Source organism: Ovis aries, chromosome 4 (assembly GCF_016772045.2).
Source record: "Ovis aries strain OAR_USU_Benz2616 breed Rambouillet chromosome 4, ARS-UI_Ramb_v3.0, whole genome shotgun sequence".
Taxonomy (NCBI): Eukaryota; Metazoa; Chordata; class Mammalia; order Artiodactyla; family Bovidae; genus Ovis; species Ovis aries.
Genome location: NC_056057.1, coordinates 114,630,430 through 114,653,778, shown reverse-complemented (window position 1 = coordinate 114,653,778; position 23,349 = coordinate 114,630,430). Strand labels below are relative to the sequence as shown.

General features: G+C 41.0%; 1 protein-coding gene and 3 pseudogenes across 1 annotated transcript; all 4 read left to right on the top strand.

The window, feature by feature from the left end:
* The first annotated feature begins 264 nt into the window (after positions 1 to 264).
* Positions 265 to 497, top strand: LOC114114627 (ASNSD1 upstream open reading frame protein-like; annotated as a pseudogene).
* Positions 498 to 909: 412 nt separating this feature from the next.
* LOC101111433 (asparagine synthetase domain-containing protein 1-like) lies at positions 910 to 14,955 on the top strand (annotated as a pseudogene).
* Positions 14,956 to 15,340: 385 nt separating this feature from the next.
* Positions 15,341 to 16,203, top strand: LOC101109700 (GTPase IMAP family member 7-like; annotated as a pseudogene).
* Positions 16,204 to 17,597: 1,394 nt separating this feature from the next.
* On the top strand, positions 17,598 to 18,920 carry LOC101109441 (GTPase IMAP family member 7-like). Its single transcript, XM_015095135.1, has 2 exons — positions 17,598 to 17,604; positions 18,031 to 18,920. The coding sequence occupies exons 1-2, from the start codon at positions 17,598 to 17,600 to the stop codon at positions 18,918 to 18,920; spliced, it is 897 nt and encodes a 298-aa protein (XP_014950621.1).
* Positions 18,921 to 23,349: the final 4,429 nt, after the last annotated feature.

Here is a 23,349-nt window from a genome sequence, read left to right as displayed (position 1 = left end):
ACTATGGGAAATTCTTAAAGAGATGGGGATACCAGACCACCTTACCTGCCACCTGAGAAATTAGTATGCAGGTCAAGAAGCAACAGTTAGAATCAGACATGAAACAACAGGTTGGTTCCAAATTGGGAAAGGAGTATGTCAAGGCTGTATATTGTCACCTTGCTTATATAACTTATTTTCAGAGAACATCATGTGAAATGCCAGGCTGGAGGTAGCACAAGCTGGAATCAAGATTGCTGGGAAAGTATTTGGTTCTCCCCAGAGATGCCCAGCCGGGGTGAGCGACCTGAGGACCGCACTGGGCTGGCCCCTGCTGAGAGCTCAACCTTGCCCAAGGAAGAGTTCAACAAAGATTAAAGAACAAAAAGTCGTTGTGGATGAACTTTCTAACCTGAAGAACAGGAAAGTATATAGGCAGCAACAGAACAGCAACATATTCTTTCTTGTAGACTGATCAGAAATGCTTTTTGAAAGCAAAAATATATTCAATGAGCTAAGGAAAGAATATCAAGAAATAGAAAACTCAGAGAAGACCAAAATCAAGAAATAGCCAACTTGATTTTACATGGCAGTGTGTGGCATTTGTTGTGCAGTAAGATTTTCTGTTGTCAGTTCAGTCAGTTCAGTCGCTCAGTTGTGTCCGACTCTTTGCGACCCCATGAATCACAGCAGGCCAGGCCTCCCTGTCCATCACCAACTCCCAGAGTTCACTCAGACTCACGTCCATCGAGTCAGTGATGCCATCCAGCATCTCATTCTGTCATCCCCTTCTCCTCCTGCCCCCAGTCCCTCCCAGCATCAGAGTCTTTTCCAATGAGTCAACTCTTCACATCAGGTGGCCAAAGTATTGGAATCTCAGCTTTAGCATCATTCCTTCCAAAAGAAATCCCAGGGCTGATCTCCTTCAAAATGTCTTGCAAAGATTTGAAAGAGGATTTACTGTGTAATCTTAAACGACGGGGCCCCAAATGTAGTAGTAAACAGTTGTTAAAGTCCAATGTTAAGTACCAGTGTTTATTCTCTGGCTGTGTCCTTCACTTAAGAGATGTGTTGACTCCCCAGCCTGTGGAAGATGGAAGAGGCAATGTATTCCTGTGGAATAGACACGTCTTTAGTGGGATCAAGGTCCAAGCCGAAGAGAATGATACTGAAATCATGTTTCATTATCTTTTCTCTTGTAAGAATGAATCTGATATTTTGTCACTCTTCTCAAAAGTCCAAGGTCCTTGGTCTTTTATATATTATCAAGCATCTAGCCATTCTTTATGGTTTGGTAGGGACTTTTTTGGTCGTCGTAGCTTGCTTTGGCATTTTAGTAACTTGGGCAAGACTTTCTGCCTCTCTTCAGTTAGTGCCCAAACATCTGGAGTGGCTGATCAATGGCAGGAAGTTCCAGCATCTAGAATTTTCAGAATTGATCTCAAGTCTGTTTCCATTTCCAAATCTGTCATTTTATAGTTGTATCCTTGGAAATACAATTCTGGGGGTGGGGGTGGGGGGATGATTTCAGAGAATGTGTTAATAGCCTGACTGAGATTTCAGCAGACTTGCCAACATTTCTCTTGGTGGCAGCAAATGAAGCCAAACTGTATCTTAAAGAACCGGTTGTCCCTTTAAATATGCTGTTGCCACAAGTGGCATTTGAGACCCACTGCAGCAGCATTTCCAGGAGTCCACTGACAAGAGATCCTTCAGGTCTTTCTTACTGATGGACACATGAAAGAAGTAGTTCATTAGTGTCCTGAGTATCACAGTCAAGAGACGTGTCTTATGTTTACCTAGAGATGAAAACCTGACACCAAGCCAAGTTTTGAAAACTAGTAATAGGAAAGCAAATGTTGCAATTCTGTTTTCTGGAGAGATTGATTCCATGGTCATTGCAGCCTTTGTTGACTATCATATTCCTTTAGATGAACCAATTGATCTTCTCAATGTGGCTTTCATGACTAAAGAAAAGATCATACCAGTTAATTTTAACAAAACAGGAAGAAAACAGAAAAATTATTGTGAAATACCCTCTGAAGAATTCATCCAAAAGTGTTGCTGGTGCTGCTGCTAGCCCTGGTGAACAGTTCAATGTACCAGATCAAGTCACAGGAAGAGCGGGACAGAAGGAACTGCAACCCTTCCTGGATGTGGAATTGTGTTGAAATTAATGTTTCTCTAGAAGAACTGCAAAGACTAAGAACTCAAGTGGCCACAGGATTGGAAAAGGTCAGTTTTCATTCCAATCCCAAAGAAAGGCAATGCGAAAGAATGCTCAAAGTACCGCACAGTTGCACTCATCTCAGTTCAGCTCAGTTCAGTTCAGTCGCTCAGTCGTGTCAGACTCTTTGCAACCCCATGAATCGCAGCATGCCAGGCTTCCCTGCACTCATCTCACATGCTAGTAAAGTAATGCTCAAAATTCTCCAAGCCAGGCTTCAGCAATACATGAACGATGAACATCCAGATGTTCAAGCTGGTTTTAGAAAAGGCAGAGGAACCAGAGATCAAATTGTAAACATCCGCTGGATCATGGAAAAGCAAGAGAGTTCCAGAAAACCATCTATTGCTGCTTTATTGACTATGCCAAAGCCTTTGACAGTGTGGATCACAACAAACTGTGGACAATTCTTCAAGAGATGGGAATACCAGACCACCTGACCTGCCTTTTGAGAAATCTGTATGCAAGCCAGGAAGCAACAGTTAGAACTGGACATGGAACAACAGACTAGTTCCAAATAGGAAAAGGAGTACGTCAAGGCCGTATATTGTCACCCTGCTTATTTAACTTATATGCAGAGTACATCATGAGAAATGCTGGACTGGAAGAAACACAAGTTGGAATCAAGATTGCCGGGAGAAATATCAATAACCTCAGATATGCAGATGACACCACCCTTATGGCAGAAAGGGAAGAGGAACTAAAAAGCCTCAATGAAAGTGAAAGAGGAGAGTGAAAAAGTTGGCTTCAAGCTCAACTCAGAAAACGAAGATCATGGCATCTGGTCCTATCACTTCATGGGAAATAGATGGAGAAACAGTGGAAACAGTGTCAGACTTTATTTTGGGGGGCTCCAAAATCACTGCAGATGGTGACTGCAGCCATGAAATTAAAAGATGCCTGGGTACTCTTTCTGTCCCCTTCTGATACCTATGTTAGAAGCTTTCTCTGTCTCCTTTATGCTTGCAGTTCAGTCCAGTCGCTCAGTCGTGTCCGACTCTTTGCAACCCCATGAATCGCAGCATGCCAGGACTCCCTGTCCATCACCAACTCCCAGAGTTCCCTCAGACTCATGTCCATCGAGTCAGTGATGCCATCCAGCCATCTCATCCTCTGTCGTCCCCTTCTTTTCCTGCCCCCAATCCCTCCCAGCATCAGAGTATTTTCCAATCAGTCAACTCTTCGCATGAGGTGGCCAAAGTACTGGAGTTTCAGCTTTAACATCATTCCTTCCAAAGAAATCCCAGGGCTGATCTCCTTCAGAATGGACTGGTTGGATCTCCTTGCAGTCCAAGGGACTCTCAAGAGTACTCTCCAACACCACAGTTCAAAAGCATCAATTCTTCAGCGCTCAGCTTTCTTCACAGTCCAACTCTCACATCCATACATGACTACTGGAAAAACCATAGCCTTGACTAGACGGATCTTTGTTGGCAAAGTAATGTCTCTGCTTTTGAATATGCTATCTAGGTTGCTCATAACTTTTCTTCCAAGGAGTAAGTGTCTTTTAATTTCATGGCTGCAGTCACCATCTGCAGTGATTTTGGAGCCCAAAGAAATAAAGTCTGACACTATTTCCACTGTTTCCCCATCTATTTCCCATGAAGTGATGGGACGGATGCCATGATCTTCGTTTTCTGAATGTTGAGCTTTAAGCCAACTTGTTCACTCTCCTCTTTCACTTTCATCAAAAGGCTTTTAGTTCCTCTTCCCTTTCTGGCATAAGGGTGGTGTCATCTGCATATCTGAGGTTATTGATATTTCTCCCGGCAATCTTGATTCCAACTTGTGTTTCTTCCAGCCCAGCGTTTCTCATGATGTACTCTGCATATAAGTTAAATAAGCTGGGTGACAATATACAGCCTTGACGTACTCCTTTTCCTATTTGGAACCAGTCTGTTGTTCCATGTCCAGTTCCAACTGTTGCTTCCTGACCTGCATATAGGTTTCTCAAGAGGCAGGTCAGGTGGTCTGGTATTCCCATCTCTTTCAGAATTTTCCACAGTTTATTGTGGTCTACACAAAGGCTTTGGCATAGTCAATAAAGCAGAAATAGATGTTTTTCTGGAACTCTCTTGCTTTTGTGATGATCCAGAAGATGTTGGCGATTTGATCTCTGGTTCCTCTGCCTTTTCTAAACCCAGCTTGAACATCAGGGAGTTCACAGTTCACGTATTGCTGAAGCCTGGCTTGGAGAATTTTGAGCATAACTTTACTAGCATGTGAGATGAGTGCCGTTGTGCAGTAGTTTGAGCATTCTTTGGCATTGCCTTCCTTAGGGATTGGAATGAAAACTGACCTTTCCCAGTCCTGTGGCCACTGCTGAGTTTTCCAAATTTGCTGGCATATTGAGTGCAGCACTTTCACAGCATCATCCTTCAGGATTTGAAAGAACTCAACTGAAATTCCATCACCTCCACTAGCTTTGTTCATAGTGATGCTTTCTAAGGCCCACTTGGCTTCACATTCCAGGATGTCTGGCTCTAGGTGACTGATTACATCATCATGATTATCTGGGTCATGAAGATATTTTTTGTACAGTTCTTCGGTGTATTCTTGCCACGTCTTCTTAATATCTTCTGCTTCTGTTAAGTCTATACCATTTCTGTCCTTTATTGAGCCCATCTTTGTATAAAATGTTCTCTTGGTATCTCCAATTTTCTTGAAGAGATCTCTAGTCTTTCCCATTCTGTTGTTTTCCTCTATTTCTTTGCGCTGATCACTGAAGAAGGCTTTTTTTTTGTTTTTTAATCTTTTCTTGCTATTCTTAGGAACTCTGCATTCAAATGGGATATCTTTCCTTTCCTCCTTTGCTTTTCACTTCTCTTCTTTTTCACAGCTATTTGTAAGGCCCCCTCAGACAACCATTTTGCTTTTTTGAATTTCTTTTTCTTGGCGATAGTCTTGATACCTGTCTCCTATAAAATGTCATGAACCTCCATCCATAGTTCTTCAGGCACTCTGTTTATCAGATCTAATTCCTTGAATCTATTTGTCACTTCAACTGCATAATCACAAGGGATTTGATTTAGGTCATACCTGAATGGTCTAATGGTTTTCTCTACTTTCTTCAATTTAAGTCTGAATTTGGCAATAAGGAGTTCATGATCTGAGCCACAGTCAGCTCCTGGTCTTGTTTTTGTTGACTGTATAGAGCTTCTCCATCTTTGGCTACAAAGAATATAAGCAACCTGATTTTGGTATTGATCATCTGGTGATGTCCATGTGTAGAGTTTTCTCTTGTGTTATTGGAAGAGGATATTTGCCATGACCAGTGTGTTCTTTTGGCAAAACTTTACTAGCTTTTGCCCTGCTTCATACTGTACTCCAAGGCCAAATTTTCCTGTTACTCCAGGTGTTTCTGGACTTCCTACTTTTGCATTCCAGTCCCCTATAACGAAAAGGACATCTTTTTTTGGTGTTAGTTCTAGAGGGTCTTGTAGGTCTTCATAGAACCATTCTTCACCTTCTTCAGCATTATTGGTTGGGTCATAGACTTGGATTACTGAGATATTGAATGGTTTGCTTTGGAAACGAACAGAGATCATTCTGTCATTTTTGAGACTGTACCCAAGTACTGCATTTTGGACTCTTTTATTGAGTATAAGGGCTATTCCATTTCTTCTAAGGAATTCCTGCCCACTGTAGTAGACATAATGGTCATCTGAGTTAAATTCACCTATTCTGGTGGCTCAGATGTTAAAGCATCTGCCTACAATGTGGGAGACCTGGGTTCAATCCCTGTGTCGGGAAGATCTCCTGGAGAAGGAAATGGAAATCCACTCCAGTATTCTTGCCTGGAAAGTCCCATGGATGAAAGAACCTCGTAGGCTACAGTCTACAGGGTTGCAAAGAGTCAGACATGACTGAGCGACTTCACTCACTTTCTTTCAGTCCATTTTCTTTCTTTTTTTTTTTTAATTTTTGTTTTTACTTTATTTTGCTTTACAATACTGTATTGGTTTTGCTACACATTGACATGAATCCGCCAAAGGTGTACATGAGTTCCCAATCCTGAACTCCCCTCCCCCCTCCCACCCCATATCATCTCTCTGGATCATCCCTGTGCACCAGCCCCAAGCCTCCTGTATCCTGTATCGAACATAGACTGGTGATTCATTTCTTACATGATAGTACACGTTTCAATGCCATTCTCCCAAATCATTCCACCCTCTCCCTCTCCCACAGTCCAAAAGTCCGTTCTATACATCTGTGTCTCTTTTGCTGTCTCGCATACAGGTTTATCATTACCATTTTTCTGAATTCCATATATATGTGTTAGTATACTGTATTGGTGTTTTTCTTTCTGGCTTACTTCACTCTGTATAATAGGCTCTAGTTTCATCTACCTCATTAGAACTGATTCAAATGTATTCTTTTTAATGGCTGAGTAATACTCCATTGTGTATATGTACCACAGCTTTCTTATCCATTCATCTGCTGATGGACATCTAGGTTTTTTCCATGTCCTGGCTATTATAAACAGTGCTGTGATGAACATTGGGGTACACGTGTCTCTTTCAATTCTGGATTCCTTGGTCTGTATGCCCAGCAGTGGGATTGCTGGGTCATATGGCAGTTCTATTTCCAGTTTTTTAAAGGAATCTCCACACTGTTCTCCATAGTGGCTGTACTAGTTTACATTCCCACCAACAGTGTCAGAGGGTTCCCTTTTCTCCACACCCTCTCCAGCATTTATTGCTTGTAGACTTTTGGAAAGCAGCCATTCTGACTGGTGTGAGATGGTACCTCATGGTGGTTTTGATTTGTATTTCTCTGATAATGAGTGATGTTGAGCATCTTTTCATGTGTTTGTTAGACATCTGTATGTCTTCTTTGGAGAAATGTCTATTTAGTTCTTTGGCCCATTCTTTGATTAGGTCGTTTATTTTTCTGGAATTGAGCTGCATGAGTTGCTTGCATATTTTTGAGATTAGTTGTTTGTCAGTTGCTTCATTTGCTATTATTTTCTCCCATTCTGAAGGCTGTCTTTTCATCTTGCTTATAGTTTCCTTTGTTGTGCAAAAGCTTTTAATTTTAATTAGATCCCATTTGTTTATTTTTGCTTTTATTTCCAGTATTCTGGGAGATGGGTCATAGAAGATCCTGCTGTGATTTATGTTGGTGAGTGTTTTGCATATGTTCTCCTCTAGGAGTTTTATAGTTTCTGGTCTTACGTTTAGATCTTTAATCCATTTTGAGTTTATTTTTGTGTTTGGTGTTAGAAAATGATCTAGTTTCATTCTTTTACAAGTAGTTGACCAGTTTTCCCAGCACCACTTGTTAAAGAGATTGTCTTTAATCCATTGTATATTCTTGCCTCCTTTGTCAAAGATAAGGTGTCCATAGGTGTGTGGATTTATCTCTGGGCTTTCTATTTTGTTCCATTGATCTATATTTCTGTCTTTGTGCCAGTACCATACTGTCAGTCCATTTTATTTCATTGATTCCTAAAATGCTGACATTCACTCTTGTCGCCTGTTTGACCACTTCCAATTTGTCTTGATTCATGGACATAACATTCCACGTTCCTATGCAATATTGCCCTTAACAGCATCAGACCTTGCTTCTATCACCAGTCACATCTACAACTGGTTGTTGTTTTGCTTTGACTCCATCTCTTCATTCTTTCTGGAGTTATTTCTCCACTGACCTCCAGTAGCATATTGGGAACCTACCGACCTGGGAGGTCATCTTTCAGTGTCCTATCTTTTTGTCTTTTCACACTGTTCATGGGGTTCTCAAGGCAAGAATACTGAAGTGGTTTGCCATTCCCTTCTCCAGTGGACCACATTTTGTCAGAACTCTCCACCATGACTCGTCCGTCTTGAGTGGCCTTACATGGCATGGTTCATAGTTTCGTTGAGTTAGATGGGGCTGTGGTCCATGTGATCAGATTGGTTAGTTTTCATTCTGTCTGCCCTCTGATGGAGAAGGATAAGAGGCTTATGGAAGTTTCCTGCTGGGATAGACTGACTATGGGGGTGGGAACTGGGTCTTGTTCTGATGGGCAGGGCCATGCTCAGTAAATATTTAATCCAATTTTCTGTTGATGGGTGGAGCTGTGTTCCCTCCCTACTATTTACCTGGAGCCAAACTATGGTGCAGCCATGAAGAGATACCCCACGCCCAAGGTAAGAGAAACCCAAGTAAGATGGTAGGCGTTGCAAGAGGGCATCAAAGGGCAGACACACTGAAGCCATACTCACAGAAAACTAGTCAATCTAATCACACTAGGACCACAGCCTTGTCTAACTCAATGAAGCTAAGCCATGCCTCCGGGGCAACCCCAAATGGGCGGGTCATGGTGGAGAGGTCTGACAGAATGTAGTCCACTGGAGAAGGGAATGGCAAACCACTTCAGTATTCTTGCGTTGAGAATCCCATGAACAGTATGAAAAGGCAAAATGATGAGATACTGAAAGAGGTACTCCCCAGGTCAGTAGGTGCCCAATATGCTACTGGAGGTCAGTGGAGAAATAACTCCAGAAAGAATGAAGGGTTGGAGCCAAACCAAAAACAATACCCAGCTATGGATGTGACTGGTGATAGAAGCAAGGTCGGATGCTGTAAAGAGCAATATTGTATAGGAACTTGGAATGTCAGGTCCATGAATCAAGGCAAATTGAAAGTGGTCAAACAAGAGATGGCAAGGGCGAACGTCAACATTCTAGGAATCAGCAAACTGAAATGGACTGGAATGGGTAAATTTAACTCAGTTGACCATTACATCTACTACTGTGGGCAGGAATCCCTCAGAAGAAATGGAGTAGCCATCATGGTCAACAAAAGAGTCTGAAATGCAATACTTGGATGCAATCTCAAAAACGACAGAATGACTCTGTTCGTTTCGAAGGCAAACCATTCAATATCACAGTAATCCAAGTCCATGCCCCAACCAGTAACGCTGAAGAACCTGAAGTTGAATGGTTCTATGAAGACCTACAATAGCTTTTATAACTAACACCCAAAAAAGATGTCCTTTTCATTATAGGGGACTGGAATGCTAAAGTAGGAAGTCAAAAAACACCTGGAGTAACAGGCAAATTTGGCCTTGGAATGCAGAATGAAGCAGGGCAAAGACTAATAGAGTCTTGCCAAGATAATGCACTGGTCATAGCAAACATCCTCTTCCAACAACACAAGAGAAGATTCTACACATGGACATCACCAGATGGTCAACATCGAAATCAGATTGATTATATTCTCTGCAGCGAAAGATGGAGAAGCTCTATACAGTCAACAAAAACAAGACCAGACCAGGAGCTGACTGTGGCTCAGATCATGAGCTCCTTATTACCCAATTCAGACTCAAATTGAAGAAAGCAGGGAAAACTGCTAGACCATTCAGGTATGACCTAAATCATATCTCTTATGATTATACAGTGGATGTGAGAAATAAATTTAAGGGCCTAGATTTGATAGATAGAGTGCCTGATGAACTATGGAATGAGGTTTGTGACACTGTACAGGAGACAGCGATCAAGACCATCCCCATGGAAAAGAAATGTAAAAAAGCAAAATGGCTGCCAGGGGAAGCCTTACAAATAGCTGTGAAAAGAAGAGAAGCAAAAAGCCAAAGAGAAAAGGAAAGATATAAGTATCTGAATGCAGAGTTCCAAAGAATAGCAAGAAGAGATAAGAAAGCCTTCCTCAGCGATCAATGCAAAGAAATAGAGGAAAAGAACAGAATGGGAAAGACTAGAGATCTCTTCAAGAAAATTAGATACCAAGGGAACATTTCATGAAAAGATGGGTTCGATAAAGGACAGAAATGGTATTGACCTAAGAGGAGCAGAAGATATTAAGAAGAGGTGGCAAGAATACACAGAAGAACTGTACAAAATAGATCTTCATGACCCGGATAATCACGATGGTATGATCACTCATCTAGAGCCAGACATCCTGGAATGTGAAGTCAAGTGGGCCTTAGAAAGCATCACTACAAACAAAGCTGTAGAGGTGATGGAATTCCCGTTGAGCTATTTCAATTCCTGAAAGATGATGCTGTGAAAGTGCTGCACTCAAAATGCCAGCAAATTTGGAAAACTCAGCAGTGGCCACAGGACTGGGAAAGGTCAGTTTTCATTCCAATTCCAAAGAAAGGCAATGCCAAAGAATGCTCAAACTACTGCACAATTGCACTCATCTCACATGCTAGTAAAGTAATGCTCAAAATTCTCCAAGCCAGGCTTCAGCAATACGTGAACCATGAACTTCCAGATGTTCAAGCTGGTTTTAGAAAAGGCAGAGGAACCAGAGATCAAATTGCCAACATCTGCTGGGTCATGGTAAAAGCAAGAGAGTTCCAGAAAAACATCTATTTCTGCTTTATTGACTAAGCCAAAGCCTTTGAGTGTGTGGATCACAATAAACTGTGGAAAATTCTGAGAGAGATGGGAATACCAGACCACCTGACCTGCCTCTTGAGAAATCTGTGTGCAGGCCAGGAAGCAACAATTAGAACTGGACATGGAACAACAGACTGGTTCCAAATAGGAAAAGGAGTACGTCAAGGCTGTATATTGTCACCCTGCTTATTTAACTTCTATGCAGAGTACATCATGAGAAACGCTGGACTGGAAGAAACACAAGCTGGAATCAAGCTTTCCTGGATAAATATCAATAACCTCAGATATGCAGATGACACCATCCTTATGGCAGAAAGTGAAGAGGAACATGAAAGCCTCTTGATAAAAGTAAAAGAGGAGAGTGAAAAAATTGGCTTAAAGCTCAACATTCAGAAAACGAAGATCATGGCATCCAGTCCCATCACTTCATGGGAAATAGATGAGGAAAGAGTGGAAACAGTGTCAGACTTTATTTTTTGGGGCTCCAAAATCACTGCAGATGGTGACTGCAGCCATGAAATTAAAAGACGCTTACTCCTTGGAAGAAAAGTTATGAGCAACCTAGATAGAATATTCAAAAGCAGAGACATTACTTTGCTGACTAAGGTCCGTCTAGTCAAGGCTACGGTTTTTCCCGAAGTCAAGGCTATGGTTTTTCCAATAGTCATGTATGGATTTGAGAGTTGGACTATGAAGAAGGCTGAGGGCCGAAGAACTGGTGCTTTTGATCTGTGGTGTTGAAGAGTACTCTTGAGAGTCCCTTGGACTGCAAGAAGATCCAGCCAGTCCATTCTAAGGGAGATCAGCCCTGGGTGTTCTTTGGAAGGAATGATGCTAAAGCTGAAACTCCAGTACTTTGGCCACCTCATGCGAAGAGCTGACTGTTTGGAAAAGACTCTGCTGCTCGGAGAGATTGGGGACAGGAGGAGAAGGGGATGACCGAGGATGAGATGGCTGGATGGCAACACTGACTTGATGGATGTGAGTCTGAGTGAACTCCGGGAGTTTGTGATGGACAGGGAGGCCTGGCATGCTGTGATTCATGGGGTTGCAAGGAGTCGGACACAACTGAGCGACTGAACTGAACTGAACTGAAACTATGGTGGAGGTAACGAAGATAATGGTGACCTCCTTTAAAAGATGCTATTCATTTACGTACAGTACAGTGCCCCCAACCCTGCAGCAGGCCACCACTGACCCACACCTCAGCTGGAGACTGCTGGACATGTCTTGGTCAGTTTTTTGTGGGGTCACTGCTCATTTCTCCAGCGTCCTGGTGCATATAAGTTTCTGTTTGTACCCTCCAAGTGTTTATTTCTCAGTCCTGTGTAAGTTCTGGCAGCTCTGTGTTGTGATTAGTAGTGAGTTAGGCTCTGATAAAACCCCAGAAGGTCAGACTCCGGTTAACTGCTTTCCTCTGAAGGCAGGCCTTTTGAGAAGAACAAGATACCCTGTCCTGTATCAAAGCAGTTTCTTTTCCCCTCCCCTGCAGGAAGCACCAGGGAATTTTTTGGATATGTACTATAAGAACCTGGTGGCACTTCCAGGATTGAAACACACAAAAGTGTGGGGTCACTCTATGAATGGGTCATCCTGACTGTCAAGCAATGTCAGTCACACCCTAGGTTTTCCTGCCCCAGCATAGTGTCCATGGTGAGTCAGTCTCTGCTCAACTTAGCCATGACTCCCTGTATTCGCCTGTCTGTTCTCCAGTCTAGGGGGCATCACTTTGCCCTGTGTCTTTATAGGAATCTGTTAAGGATTTAAGAAGAGTTGATTTTTCAGTCTGTTCAGCTTTTGACTTATTCTTTGGATGGAGTAGTGACTTCCAAGCTCTGGACCTGCAACTGGATATTTGAGGTCAACTATGTCAATTGGATTCCATATTCCATCTGTGCTTTCAGTAAGTTAAAAAATTTTCCTCACTCTCAGGTTTTGAAAGAATTTGTCTGTTTTCTTCCAGTAGTACATAGTTCAATTTTTTAACAAATATCTGATGCATTTGGTATATTTCTTTGGTTGACACAAGGGATGAATCCACTTTTGTATGCTTTAAAATGATTATTCAATTACAATGTCCATCTTCTCTCCACTGATATAGGATATTGCCTTTATTATATACTAAATTTTCCTAGGCAAATGAGTGTTTTTCTAGATTTTCTGTTTTCTTCCATTGATTTTTCTATTTGCATGCCAAAACTCTAAGGGGCATTTCCATATTATTTACATTCTGGCTTCCCTCTTTGTTCTTTTTCTTATTCTCATTCCTATAATTACTTACTTCTTCTTCTCTTTGCATTGGCAGATTTCTCAAATACCATGGGAAAGTGAGGTGGAGATGGTTTTAGTTTTAGTCATGAAATATTTCCCCATTAAATAAGTAGGTGAGTAGAGAAATAGATAAGAAAGTATAAGTCAATTCATATTTTATAGAATGTTTTTACCATGAATGACTATTGGTAGATTATATTAATGACTTTCCTCTTATTGAACCTTCTCCCTTGCTCTAGTTTTCTAGAATAAATCCCACTTGGTAAAGATTGAACTTTTTTAAAAATTTCAGATTCTGCCAATATTTTATTAGGATTTTTGAACTGACATTCATAAATGAGATATATAACTAGATTTTTTATATACAGACTTTGTCAGCTTTGCAGCTCAAAGTTACATTTACTTTTTAGAATTTTAAGGTTTCCCTTATTTCCTTATATTCTGGGATAACTTAGGTAAAAATGGGATTCTTTGATTGCTGAGGGTTTAGCAGAATTCTCCTGTGAAACCATATGAGACTGATGCTGTTTCATGAGGGGCTCTTCAACCACAACACCCTTTGACTGTATGGGTCACAAAAAAAGTGTCAAAAATTCTTAAAAAGATGGGAGTACTAGATCACTTTACCTATCTCTTGAGAAACCTGTATGCAGCTCAAGAAGCAACAGAACTGGACATGGAACAACTGACTGGTCCAAAATCGGGAAAGGAGTACAAAGCTAAATATTGTCACCCTTTTTGTTTAACTTACACACAGAGTACATCATGAGAAATGTTGGGTTGGATGAATCACAAGCTGAAATCAAGATTGTGGGGAGAAATATCAATAACCTCAAATATGCAGAGACACCACCCTTATGGCAGAAAGTGAAGAGGAACTAAAGAGCCTTTTGATGAGGGTGAAAGAGAAGAGTGAAAAAGTTGATTTGAAACTCAGCATTCAAAATACTAAGATCATGGCATCAGGTCCCATCACTTCCTGGAAAATAGAAGGGGAAAAAGTGGAAGCACTGACAGATTTTCTTTTTTGGGGCTCCAAAATCAGTGCAGTGACTGCAGTCATGAAATTAAAAGACACTAGCTCCTAAGAAGGAAAGCTATGACAAACCTAGACAGCATATTAAAAAATGGAGACATCACTTGCCAACAAAGGTCTATATAGTCAAAGCTATGGTTTTTCCAATAGTCAGGTACGAATGTGAGAGTTGGGCCATAAAGAAGGCTGAGCACTGAAGAACCGATGCTTTCAAATTGTGGTGCTGGAGAAGACTCTTGAGAGTCCCTTGGACAACAAGGCAATCAAACCTGTCAGTCCTAAAGAAAATCAACCCTGAATATTCATTGGAAGGGCTGATACTGAAGCTGAAGCTCCAATACTTGGGCCACCTGAGGTTGAAGAGCCAATCCATTGGAAAAGACCCTGATGCTGGGAAAGATTGAACAAAAGGAAAAGGGACCAACAGAGGATCAGATGGTTAGATAGCATCACGGGACTCAGTGGATGTGAATTTGAGCAAACTCCAGGAGGTAATGGAGGATAGAGGAGCGTGGCATGCTACAGTCCACAGGGTCGCAAAGAGTTGGACTTGACTTGGTGATTGAATGACAACAATTTTGACTACTTTATCATTTCTTCTATGATCACTTCATGATTTACTTCAATTTTATGTCTCTAATGAGGTCAATATTGATAATCTCTCATTACCTACAAAATATGTACACAGCTTAAAATTTAGACCTTATTGGATCTATTTTTTCAACTGATGAAGGATTATTGTCTAAAATACCAAGCCAGATGGCCATCAATCCCACTTCAAACACTTTTTATTACTATATATCATAAGCAATCAATTATTGTTTGCAAACACTAGTGTATTTTTTAGAACAAGAATATCAAATTTATCTTCCTTTCTCTGTGAAGTATGAGAAAATAGGATTACTTTGTGTAATACTCTGTGTGGCATACACAAACTTCAGGACAATTTTCACACGTCTCACCAAATGGTAGTTTTTCTTTGTGTTGAGAGTCACTGTAGGGGACTGTTGAACTCTCTCTTCCACCCACACTTTCTTTCCCTTGGTGTCCAGATTGTTAGTGCTTTTAATAAACAACTTTTCATAGAATAGGAGGTTAACTGCTTCACCAGGATTCCTTGAGCAAAATGGAACCTGCTCTGCAACAAAATGTATAGGATTTTGTTACTTGAAAATGAAAATAGTTAAAAAGAAAAAAAAACCCAAATATTTTAAAATGAAAAGCACTGCTTTCATCACAGCAACACAAGAAAGGGATGCAATGGGAACTAGAATGATAAGTAAAAGTTATCAGGGAGGGAATCCTACTAGAAATACAACTTCACCCAGCTTAGAAGGCTTGGAATGTGGTATATATTCAGGACAATAACAAATAAGGAAGGGTTGGGAATGATTTCAACTTTAACTAAATATATCTTTTTCTTTTCTTTGTAAACCATAGTTGGCTTGCCTACACGCCACAGCCTCTGATGTGAGCATGGCTGGTGCCAAGGACAATGCCTTGAGGATCATGCTGGTAGGGAGGACGGAAAGTGGAAAAAGTGTGACTGCAAACACCATCCTTGGGGAACAAGCATTCGACTCTAAGATTCCTGCCCAATTTATTACCAAAAGTTGTCAGGATGCATCCCAGGAATGGAAGGGGAGAGACCTTCTCATTATTGATAGCCCAGGGCTCTTCTACACAAAGGAGAGCCAGAAAGCTATCTTAAATGAAATTAAAGAATATCTCTTTACCTCCCACCACGGACTCCACGCCATCATTTTGGTCATACAGCTGGGCTGCTACACACAGGAAGAGCAGCAAACCGTGGCATTGATCAAGAATCTGTTTGGGGAAGCAGCCATGAAGTACATGATCATCTTGGTCACTCACAAAGAGGACAAGAGCCTGAGGGACTATGTGAGGGAGCTGAAAAAGCTACAAAGCCTCATCAAAGAGTGTGGAGACCGATACTGTGTCTTCAGTAACAGGACAGACCAGGCTGAGAAGGAAGCTCAGGTGCAGGAGCTGGTGGAGCTGATAGACAAGATGGTACAGGACAACCAAGGAGCTTACTTTACCAACCCTGCACACAAGGGCACGGAGGTAAGAAAGAGAAAGGAGGAAGTCTTGAAGAAAATCTACCCTGATCACTTAGAAATACAGATTCTAAGAGTGGAAGAGGAGAGTGCTCAGGAATGCAAGAAGAGTATGTGGGAAAAAATGAGAAAAATTTAATTACTAAAGATGGACTATGAAGAAAAACTAAGAAATGTTAGGGAGGAGGTCCAAATAATGTCTTCAGTCATATATTTGAGGAAGTTATGAAGTTGCATTTAAAAACATTTCATTTCTAGCAGTATATAGTTTAATTTTTTAACAAAAATCTGATGCATTTGGCACATTTCTCGGGTTGATGTGAGGAATGAATCCAATTTTATACTTTTTAAAATATTCAAACCAATTCTTCACTGGTGTGGATTGTTGGGTTTGTTATACACTAAATTTCCCTAAACTACCAAGTGTTTGTCTAGATTTTCTATGTTTTCCTTTGGTCTGTCTATTTGTGTGCCAATACTCTAAGGGGTTTTCCATATTATTTATATTCTAACCTCCTCTTTTGTTCTATTTCTAATTCTCAATACTGTAATTACATTCCTATAACAAATATATTTTCTTTGTATTGACAGATTTCTCAAATATCATGTGAAAATTAGGTGGAGATGGTTTTAGTTTTAGAGACAAAGTATTTCCCCATTAACTAAGTTTCTGCCTCTCAAGAGGAGTAGAGAGATAAGAAAGTATGTGTCAATTCATATTTTATAGAACTTTTTTTTTTTTTCTTTACAGTGAATGGCTATTGATGGGTTGTATTAATGATTTTCCTCTCATTGACCCTCCCCCCCACTCTAGTTTTCTAGAGTAAATCCCGCTTGGTCAGAATTGAACCCTTTTTCAAATGTTGTCTGATTCCATTTTTGCTAATGTTTTATTAGGATTTTCTGTTGGTATTCATAGAGCTTCCCAGGTAGCACAGTGGTAAAGAATCTGCCTGCCAATGCAGGAGATGCAAGAGACTCCATTTTGGTCCCTAGGTCAGGAAGATCTCCAACTGAATTTTGGAGTAGGAAATAGCAACCTGCTCCAGTATTTTTGTCCAGAGAATTCCATGAGCTAGGTGCCTGGTGGGCTACAGTCCATGAGGTAGGAAATCATCAGATACAACTAGGCAACTGAGTATAATAACAACATTGGTATTCATAAATGAGATTCGTAAGTAGTTTTCTTTTCTGGTACAATCTTTGTCAGTTTGGCAGCTCACAGTTACGTTTACTTCTTAGAAAGGATTTGAAGGTTTACCTTTTTCCTTTATATTCTGAAATAATTTAAGTGAAATTGGGATTCTGTGGTCACCGAGAGTTTAATAGAATTCTCTTGTGAAACTGTCTGGGATTTATGCTGTTTGGTGGGGAGCCCTTCCACTACTTTCTCTATAATTTCTTCCATTACCACTGGTTTCCTTCAATTTTATGTTTTTAATGAGGTCAATATTAATAAGCTTTTCCTTTGTGTTGGAGTCCCCATAGGGGACTGTTGTGCTCTCTCTTCCATCCACCCTTTCTTTCCATTTGTGTCCAGATTGTTAGAGCTTTTTAATGAACAGTCTTTCATAGGATAAGATGCTAACTTCTTCCACCAGGATTCCTCAGATTTGGTATCTTAAACAAAATCAGACTTCCTCCAGATCAACATGTATAGTATTTTGTTGTTATTTAGTTGCTACGTCATGTCTGATTCTTTGCAACACCATGGACTGCAGCCCACCAGGCTCCTGTGTCCCTGGGATTTTCCAGGCAAGGATACTGGAGTGGGTTGCCATTTCCATCTCCATTTTAGACATAAAGACAGTGAGAAAAAAAACAAGATAAAAACAGATTTTAAAATGGAAATCACTGCTTTTATCACAGCAACACAAGAAAGCGATGCAATGGGAACTAGAATAATATGTAGAAGATATTTGGGAGGGAATCCTACAAGAAATACAGCTTTTCCCGGTTTAGAAAACTTGGAATGATTTATAGGTTCAGGAGAGTAAGAAAGGGTTGGGAATGGTTTCAACTTTATCTAAATATATATTTTTTCTTTTCCTGGAAAACCATAGCTGACTTGCCCACACTGTACAGCTAATGCCCAGTACAAAACTCTGAGGATTGTGCTGGTAGGAAAGACCGGAAGTGGGAAAAGTGCGACTGCAAACACCATCCTCGGGGAAAAGTTATTCGAGTCTAAGATTGCTGCGGAAGCTGTTACTAAAGATTGTCAGAAAGCATCCCGGAAATGGAAGGGGAGAGAACTAATTGTTGTTGACACCCCAGGGCTCTTCGACACCAAGAAGAGCCTGAACACGACCTGCAGGGAAATCTGCCGATGTGTCCTCGCCTCCTGTCCTGGGCCTCATGCCATCGTCTTGGTCCTGAGGCTGGGCCACTACACACAGGAAGAGCAGCAAACCGTGCAGTTGGTCAAGGCTTTGTTTGGGGAAGCAGCCATGAAGTATATGATCATCTTATTCACTCGCAAAGAGGAGCTGGAGGACCAGAGCCTGAGCGACTTTTTGGAGAGTGTGGCTGTAAACCTACAAAGCCTGATCAAGGATTGTGGAGAGCACTGCTGTGCCATCAGTAACAGCAAAAACACAGACCAGGCTGAGAACGAAGCTCAGGTACAGGAGCTGGTGGAGCTGATAGAAAACATGGTGCAGAACAACCAAGGGACTTACTTTTCTGATGCCGTATACAAGAACACAGTGGAAAGACTGAGGAGGCGGGAAGAAGTCTTGAAGGAAATCTATCATGATCAATTAAAAACAGATATCCAAAAAGAAGAAATGAAGTGTGCTCAGGCATGCCAAAATAGGATGCAGGAAAAAGAGAGAAAAATTAAGTTACTAAAGATGGAATATGAAGAAAAACTAAGACGTGCTAGGGAGGAGGCCCGAAACAGTATCTTCAGAGATAAACAAGATGGAAATATGAATTTTCCTTCAAGAATAAGTAATTGGTTTAAGAAGTAACTATTTTCTCACAGTTTACTATGGTTAGCAAAGCATCTTTCCAGCTCACTCCCTACCCTCTCCACATCTGCCTCCCCACCAACAGACATCAGCTAATTTAAGAAATTACAAAATTGCCAAGTTTGAGTGCTAGCTCATTACACATGGTAAAGACTTAAATGAAAGGAATTTGAAGGCTGAAATGCATCCTGCATTGAGCCTTACCACTACCTGTGAAACACAGTACACAGGTGAACATTGTGTGACTGTCGGCAAAACTTCCGGTCCCCTCAGCAACATTGTTCTCTGGTTCGTGAGAGATGAGATAATAAATATTTGTTGTTTTTAGCCGCTAAACTTTGGGGTAATTTGTTACACAGCAGTAGATAACTAGTACAAGATGTATGTTAATAGATATATATATAAATATTTCTTGAAATACTGGCCACTTGCTGCTGGGGAAGGGAACTTCAGTTTCTAGGAATCAGGGGTGGAAGGCAACTTACTTTTTACTATAAGCTCTTTGATCTATTTCAGCATATTGTTTATTCAACAAATGAACAAAAAGATAAATAATAACATTTGTAATATTCTCCAACAAACAATAATTCCAAAGGGCCATTTCAAAAACAATTGTCTTATTTGTCTCCGCTTTCCTCTTCTAGGTGCTGGCTTAAAGTTCTTCTGCCTATAAATTCAGATAGCTCTGTGCCAGAATGTTCCATTTCCCCCTGAAGATCCACTGCCTTCCCTTTTTGATCCTTTGGCCCTGCCAGGGACCACATCCTGGGGTGCAATGTTCTCTGACTCTCTCTCAGACACCACCAGTGAGAAGGCCAACAAAGGATCTGTGGGAGCCAGAGAATTAGATGAGGACATTTTTCTCCTGGATCCCTCTCTGCCCAGTCTTATCTGACCAGCTGTCACCTCCAACCAAAGGTCCAGCCACAGGCACTAGGGGCTCTCAGATCTGACCAGTAAAATACATCTGTATAGGAGTTCTGTCATACCTGTAGTGTGGCTAAAACAAAACTTTTGACTGTTTCCAGAGATCACGGCTTGACCCGAGAGTGAATTTTAATTTTCAAAAGTGCTCAATCTGGTGATTAGGGTAAATGGTAAAGTTGTAAGAGGTAGTCATAAAATAAAGAGACTACTTCTATTTTAGGAGCCTTAAGTCTAAAGTCAATGCTTCTGGAAAGGTTTCAGTTGTGTTGTGAAATGTGGAAAGAGGGTTAGAATATGTGACTTAGCTCAAAGAGGGGCAAATTTGAGTGATGGCAATAATTTGACAAAATAAAACAAAGCTTTGTTAAAATAAAGTAATTGTTGAGAATTTATGCCTAGTTTCTGGTATGTTTCTTTTCTTAATGTATTTTTTTAATGTGGACCATTTTTAAAGTCTTTATTAAGTTTGTTACAGTATTGCATCTGTTTTACATTTTGGCTTTTGGCCAGGAGGTATGTGGAGCCTTAGCTCCCCAATCAGAGAGCAAACCCACATCCCTGCATTAGAAGGCAAAGTCCTAACCATTGGGCAACCAGGGAAGTTCCTCTGGTATGTTTCTTAACACAGTGGTCTTATTTGCAATTGGTCTGCCTAGATTTCTAGAAAAATATAAAGGAGTCAAATATTTAAAGGATAAAATTTGGGAAATAGTGAGAAAGTATTTTTTCTTATGGGATTAATAATGCCATTGGTTTCCTTGTTACCTAAAATTGTATAGTTTATTTTTTTATTATCTACTATCTGTATTTTGTTATTGATATAAATTTATTCATAAAATTCTTTAAAAAAAATTAAATCTCCTTTAAATAGATAGTTATAACCTTTTATAATGTTTAGTATTTTCATTATATTCACTCTCTTTTTATTTCAATTGAATCATAATGATTCATTCCAAGGAATCAGCTTTAGTTTTTAAATTTTGATATGCTTATTTGTGCTCTTATAGTTCATTAATTTCTGTTCCTTTATTATTTCCTTTTTTTTTTTTAGTTCTTTGGTTTTATTTAGCTCTTCTTTTTTAAATTGCCTTCTTATATTCGAGTATACATATTTAAGATTATTAAGTTCCCTCTAAATACTGCTGTAGCTTAATCCAAAAGTTTTATTTTGTTGTTATTCAGTTCTCCATGTAGTTTCATTCATTAAGGGAATTACAAACTGCTCTGATTTCTAATAAAATATGAATTCCCTCTATTCCATTTTCACTTATATCTTTGAAATTTCAGTGAGAATGTATCAGTGAGCAGGAGATATAAAGGTAGTTTAAGGACATACACAGGAGGATGAAGGGGGCCAGGCACAGAATGGGGTGGGAGCCCTGGTTTATCCACACAGGGCACTGACTTGAACTTCACACCTGTTCTAACTGGGTGGTCTTCATTCAGCCTTCCCTGTAGGGCCAGGGAAGCAATGCAGACAAGCAGAAAAGGAGGGTGGGGTGGGATTCAAGTCTGAGATTCTCAGAACCCCCAGCAGGGCCCTACTCCCTGAAGAACTATCAGCTGCCTTTTCACCTCGCTGGTCCCAGTAACACAGGCCAGCTTCCTGCTGCTCTCCTCCCCTAGCCCCTGACTTCTGTTTCATGCATTCTGGGTCCCACACAAATCGCTGGTTTATTTTACCCTTTATGTCCTGTGCTAAGACTCTCCCCCTGACTAGGCTGAGATCTCATCTTATAAACACCACTGCCCAGACCTAACACATAGAAGGTGTGCAGTGAATACTGGTGTGAAGGAATGTGATAAAATGGAACAAAATGGAAAGAGGAGGGAAGGGTGGAATGGACAGAGCCTGTCCAGTCCATGAGCAGAGGCAGGACTTTCCATTGAATCCTGCAGGGAGCCCCTTGCTCATGAGGACTCTGGTGTGGACACCATGTCCTCTGTGTCCCTTATGAGATATAAACTCGCTGACAAAGAATAGCCACGGGCAAAAAAAAAAAAAAAAAGTGAGAAATACGGGTCTTGAGCGTGGATCCTGTTCTTTGGGCTGCCCTCACTGCACCCACACCCCATCCCTCCTTACAGTCTAATCAGACCCCTTCCCTGACAGACATTCCCCGGGCCTCCTCTCCTCTCACTGCTTCAGGTCCCCAGGGCTTCTTGAACTGAGGTTTGAGTGATGCATTAAGGTCCCTTCCTGTCCTCCGTATCCAGGTTTTTCTGGCCAAAGCCTCAGGACCTCCTGACCAGGCTCCCTCTGTCTTCCAGAGCCAGATCATCTAGAAGGGCTACCTGAGGTGTGCCAGGAAGATACCAGCAATGGTTTCCACGCCCTCTCTCTTTGGGAACCAAGACACCAAAAGGGAGCTTGTGAGCTCTGGGTTTCCAGGGGTGAAGATTGGGAGATGAGGCCTTGCCCTCGGGAATAGAGTCTCACACAGGAGGATGAGAAGATAAGTCAGATGTTCTAGAGAGTTCACCCATGGCTTTTCCTGGTCACAGATCAAGATACGGGTGTTCTCATCACAGAGTGATAGCATGCAGTTTGCAATGCCCTATCCCGAAAGCTAGTGACTCTGCTCGACTCTTTGAGACCCTCAGGCTCATCAGTTCTGGAATCTATTGGGACCCACAACCAGAACCGAAGGAAACAGTGTTCTCATAAGGTTGGGTATTTCAGACTCCCTGATGTAGTGAGGCAAGGAACTGGAGTCAAGAGTGTTAAAAAAAACGACATCATGTGAACCTAAATATCCATCAACAGGTGAATGGATAAATCTGTTAACTCCAGCCAAGAAGTATGAACTGTGACATATAGTGGGAGTCTCTTGAGCAACAGACATGGAATAAAGCTGAGCTGCATAATCTTGATTTAGTAAGTGGCGATTAAAGAAGCAAAACAGGGACAAGAGGGAAGTTACCATCTATCCACAAAAACTCCTATTTTTCTCTCACTTTCCCATTATTTTTCCTTACTCTGCCCACATTGCTTCCCTTGTTCAGTAAAGATTTACTGAGCAAGGCTCTGCCCATCAGAACAAGACCCAATTTCCCCCAAAGTCAGTCTCTCCTATTAGGAAGCTTCCATAAGCTCTTATCCTTATCCTTCAGAGGGAAGACAGAATGAAAGCCACAATCACAGAAAACTAATCAAACTGATCATATGGACCACAGCCTTGTCTAACTCAATGAAACTATGAGCCATGCCATGTAGGGCCACCCAAGATGGACGGGTCATGGGGGAGAATTCTGACAAAATGTGATCCACTGGAGAAGGGAATGGCAACCACTTCAATATTCTTGCTTTGAGAACCACAGGAACAGTAAGAAAAGGCAAAATATATGACACTGAAAGATAAAATCCCCAGGTCTGTAGATGCCCAATATGCTACTGGAGAAGAGTAGAGAAATAACTCCAGCAAGAATAAAGAGATGGAGCCAAAGTGAAAACAATGCCCAGTTGTGTATGTGACTGGTAGTGGAAGTAAAGTCTGATGCT